The 5,323-nt window shown below is 40.3% G+C and overlaps 1 protein-coding gene across 1 annotated transcript in view; it reads left to right on the top strand.

The window, feature by feature from the left end:
• Positions 1-5,323, top strand: part of RASSF5 (Ras association domain family member 5) — a 29,188-nt gene that overhangs the window by 15,379 nt on the left and 8,486 nt on the right. The window contains exon 2 of the mRNA XM_018561321.1: positions 2,223-2,327. Within this exon, the coding sequence (XP_018416823.1) occupies positions 2,223-2,327 (105 nt within the window). The remainder of the gene's footprint in view (positions 1-2,222; positions 2,328-5,323) is intronic.

Here is a 5,323-nt window from a genome sequence, read left to right as displayed (position 1 = left end):
CCCCGTGACCAAAAGAGATGCCGCCTGAGGCCTCATTATAGGGAGGGCCCTGCTCCTTCCCTCCATCTAGTGACAGCAGTGTGCTGCGAACGTGTTAAAAATCAGCCCCTTGTTTAGGTAATAACTGTCTAAGAAGGGATTTCCCTCACTCTGGAGAGGTGCTCCTTTTGAATCCTGCGTCCACAGGACAGGAAGTTCAGGGAAATCTCCTCAATGGGACACAGATGGCAAAAAAAATCCTTACGGGTTTTAACACTTTATCCAAAACCAAAATAAAACTTTTTTTGCTTAAGATATATTTTAAATATTGTTCTCTTTAGTTTGGATAAAGTGTGGAAGGTTTAGACCCTCTATCACATTTTTTTGCTATCTGTGTCCCCACTGGGGAGATTTACACCTTGTACTGGTGAACGTTTCCATCTAGAAAGTGGGAGGAAATCCAACATTTGAGGGTAAATCTGCTGGACATATTCTGGAGATAACTCTAAAGGTGCCCATACACCTTGCAATAATGGGAGGAAAATTTTCGTCCGATGCTTGAACCATCGTACGATTTTCGTATGGGGGCCCCATTCTGCCCCGACCATCTCACAATTCAAATAACGGTCTTTAGCAGAAATCATCTGGACGAGTGTCGTTAATTGACTGCACGGATTTTCATTTGCGCACGAGCAGCATCAATCATATGAATTTTGACGTACGGAAACGCCACCAACCTTGCGAAAATCGTACGAACGACCAACATTTTCTAGCCTGCTGGAAAGACAAACGTCATACGATAGTTGTAGACTTCCCCATCAACCTTACGAATATCGGACGAAAAGACGATCGCAAACGAAAATCGTACGGTATTTGTAAGGTGTATGGGCACCTTTTGGAGGGGAAATACCCTCACTTTGGGATTTCCTCTAACTTCCTGTTGCACCTTTGGGACAGGGAGTGATCAGAAACTTCCCCAATGGGACACAGATAGCAAAAAAAATACACTGACAGGAGTTTTAACCCTTCTCTAGCCTTTGGCTGTGAATACAATTCAATGTTATACATCTATGGATGTGTCTTTGCTGCTTTCTACTTATTTGATTTGATTGATTAATATTTCTGACATATCAGATTATTTCTGCTTTTAACTATTGGCAGTTTGCTTTACTTTATGTTGTGGGAACTATTGTTCAGGCTCATTAACATGGCTGCAGAGGGCCATATACTGCTATGAAGGGGTGTATTTCCATGCCTGGGATTCATAGGTGTTTGTGTTCAGCAGCCTGTACAGATCAATGACAGGCCAAAAGATGCCATGGCTTTATGCAAGTCAGAGCGGTCACACGCATACAGGGATTATTGAGCAGTCCAGGATGCAAACCTGCACGCAGGGCATCCTATCAATCCCTGTAGACATGTAACTGCTCGGACTCTGTTCATGTACAGCCATGGCATCTGTCAGCTGTCACTGAGTTATAAAGGCTGCTGACCATGGCTGCATCCAAACATGTGTCTCCTGGATCCTTAAAATGGCGCTCCTGTGCATGGCTGCACTTTCTTTGACAGGGTCAGTGAATAGAGGAACCACAAATCCCACCACAGCAAAGGGACTTGTAGTTCTCAATGGTACTAGTGATGTCTCTGCACTTGTAGTCCATTCATTGTTCCTCCTGTACATGTTAGTAAATGTCCATACCGGGGTACAGAAGTGGATAGGTAGCGGAGTCCTCCGCACACCTTGCAGCAGTCCGGGCCTATACAGAAGATGGTGCTCGCAGTGATAGTCACGGATGGCACCGTGCAGATACAGTGTGGAAAGGAAAATCACCATTCCTTTCCATACTGGGGTACAGACATGGACGGGAGGAAGAGTCTATAGCAGCAATGCTTCACTGGCTCCAATGCAAAAAAAAAATGAAATAAATAAATGCATGTTTTCCTTTATGAATATGTATACATTTATTATTTTTCATTTATTTATAACTCACTGCAGGCTTTATTTTTTCCGTTTTAGTTTTGGCTAGAGTAGGAAAGAAATAAATGTTTCAGGTTGATTTGCTGTTAGAGCATATCTGCCCCCTCCCTTATGGAGGTAAACAGAAATGCCACACAGTGTGTATGCAGCTTCCAGAATGTAACAATATTTGGTCTTTCTCTAACGAAATATTATTCCAAATGTCCAAACATGTTCTAGTGTCATCATAACAATCGCTTTTTATTTTAATTGCAATTTATTTCAGGTCCAACATGAACCAGCCGAAGAGAAAAAGCTTGACATACAGGAGTTAAAGCAGAAAATAGAAATCTTCAACAAAATGGTTCAAAATGGCCTTGTAATGAAAATGGTAAGTTTATGTGGTGTTTTCTAAAGTGCATCAATTATTTTAGTGCTGGAGATAGAACATTTCAGGTGCTTTCCTATTAACATTATTTGCATGATATAATATTCACAAATGGTTGTAATAGAATACACTGTAATCCAATTAATGCACTTACTGGATATAGGCCAATGCTGTCCAATTGTTGGCCCATGGTGTCTTCTGAAGGTGCCCATACAACTGCCGATTATTGTACAATAATCGGCAGGTGTATGGGCAGCAAGCGACCGCATCTACTGTAAGGTCGTTCGGCTTTCGTCTTCCTAGCACGCTGGAAAACCCGCCGAAAATCGTATGCTTTTCGGCAGGTTAGTAGCGTGCTCAGAAGACGAAAGCCACACGGACCGGTGTGCGCAAGCGCACACTGCCCGCTCAGCATTGCAATCATCGGCAAGCCTTCCCCTCAGCGGGGAGGGCTTGCGATGATCGCAAGTACAATCTGCCTGTCCAAGATGGGCAGGTCGTACGAAATTTTAATGACCTTACAACCATTGCACAATGAAAGTCGTGCGATGGTTGTAAGGTGTATGGCCAGCTTTACACTATATTGGCAAAAGTATTGGGACACCCCTCCAAATCATTGGATTCAGGTATTCCAATCACCTCCATGGCCACGGGTGTATAAAATCAAGCACCTAGGCATGCAGACGCTTCTACAAACATTTGTCAAAGAATGGGTCGCTCTCATGAGCTCAGTGAATTCAAGCGTGGTACCGTGATAGGTTGCCACCTGTGCAATAAGTTCATCCGTGAAATGTCCTTGCGACTAAATATTCCACGGTCAACTGTTAGTGGTAATATAACAAAGTGAAAGTGGTAGGCCACGTAAAATGACAGAATGGGGTCAGCGCATGCTGAAGCGCACAGTGCGCAGAAGTCTCCAACTGTCTGCAGAGTCAATAGCTACAGACCTCCAAACTTTGTGTGGCCTTCAGATTGGCACAACAACAGTGCGTACAGAGCTTCATCACCAAGTGCAATGGGTTGAGATAATTGGGGAGTTGTACTCAACAACATTACCCTCATTTTCCCTAAAATGTGCAAGCCAGTAACAGAAGCAGTCAAATTTAAATCTCATGTCTGTGGTGGGCAGCCAATATTACAAGGTCCAGAAAGCAGAGGGAACACATTTCACCTGCTAAGAGAGATATTCATAATATTCATATAATCATTGGTGTCTAACAAATTGTTAATTCATTCTGTTCAATACGTTTGTTGCCAGGTTGTGAAATCTGGAAATATAGATGTATGTATGATAGTTGGCAATGGTGTGTCTGTTGAGCATAACAAAATACTCCAGAACACCAACTGACACACCTCTCGGATCCTTTGGTTGCAGTTAGATCTGGAACACCTCTCAAGGGACCAGAACCGCTGCTGCCTCTGATATAATGTATTTATGTAGTTCTTGTGGCAATTACATCATTTCCAGTTGTTCACTGTATGAACTGTAAGACATGAGGGCAGTTTACTTGCTGTATGTTTATACAAGAACGTTCTATGTCATTAAAAACTGCTGAAAGTGCTCTAGCTCTAACATTCAGTAAATCTTCATATGATATTAAAGGTTTGACATGAAGTTTCTGCAGCCAATATGTGTGTCTATCTCACATAGAACTTGCTGTGGTAACTGAGTAGCTGTGGACAATTTTTGCTACATGGTAGTTACAAAAAAAGAAAATAATCTCTTAGCTCCCCTTCATCTAGAAATGCAGCCAGATCAAATTCTTATATTAAATTAGTGTTTGGCCTTTATTATTGGCCTTTATAAATTACAAAGTTGGATACTGGAAGTGCTCAGAAAACCATTCAGTCCTTTTTTATATAATTCTAGTCATGTCTTTGCTATTACTACCAGATTAACCATTGTTTCTGTAATGAAGTCCCTTGCTAAACTGATTTTGATATGCAAATTATGTCTCCTTTTCCTTTGTAAGGTCCTTGCCATAACAACTTAATATGCCTAATATTTTTTACTGACTTTGGATATATTAAAACATGCTAATGAATACAACCATAAAATAGAATGAAATTGTCACTCACATGTGCATCATCCATCTGGTTTAACAAACAAAAGAAAAACCTAACCCCATAGTTAGGGCAGAGGAAGGTAACAGTAATTGTTAAGTATATTTCCACTTTCACAGCCAAATTGGGATAACACCTATGCTATATTTTTTACAGGTTCCCATTTAAATAGCATAAGCTAAAAAAAGTTTAAATGCTTTTTGATTTTACTTGGGTTAGGATTTCTTTGCTTCTTAAGAGTTGAAATTACAACTAGCTTCACCTTATGAGAGGTTGAGAGGGGTTTGTTATCACTGTCTGTACGGTGCTGACTCATTTCGTTATAATTTGCACAGTAGATTTGAAAACTGCCTGTCCTAACAAAGGGTTAAAGGTTATAAAAGCCTGGTTTCTGCATTGTACGTTAATGCAATTAAAGAAACACAATCCACACATGGCAGTCTAGTCTTTTTTATAAGGACGGATCACTGTGCGGGTGCTTAGAAAAACCGGGTTTAAAATATTTTACCTGCTGCAGCAAAACATCTAAAAAGTAAGAAATGTTTAAAAAAATATATTTTTAAGATACAGGTGAAACTCGAATAATTAGAATATCGTGCAAAGTTCATTTATTTCACTAATGCAACTTAAAAGGTGAAACTAATATATGAGATAGACTCATTACATGCAAAGCAAGATAATTCAAGCCATGATTTGTCATAATTGTGATGATTATGGCTTACAGCTCATGAAAACCCCAAGAACCCCAAATCCACAACCTCAAAAAATTAGATTATTACATGCAATCAATAAAACAAGGATTGTACATAGAACAATATCGGACCTCTGAAAAGTACAAGCATGCATATGTACTCAGTACTTGGTTTGGGCCCCTTTTGCAGCACTTACTGCAATTACTTTTGCACGATATTCTAATTATTCGAGTTTCACCTGTA

This window comes from Nanorana parkeri, unplaced genomic scaffold (assembly GCF_000935625.1).
Source record: "Nanorana parkeri isolate BGI_ZX_2015 unplaced genomic scaffold, ASM93562v1 scaffold516, whole genome shotgun sequence".
NCBI classification, from domain to species: Eukaryota; Metazoa; Chordata; class Amphibia; order Anura; family Dicroglossidae; genus Nanorana; species Nanorana parkeri.
The sequence above is the reverse complement of the archived record's forward strand: the minus strand, read 5'-3'. Positions and strand labels throughout refer to the sequence as shown.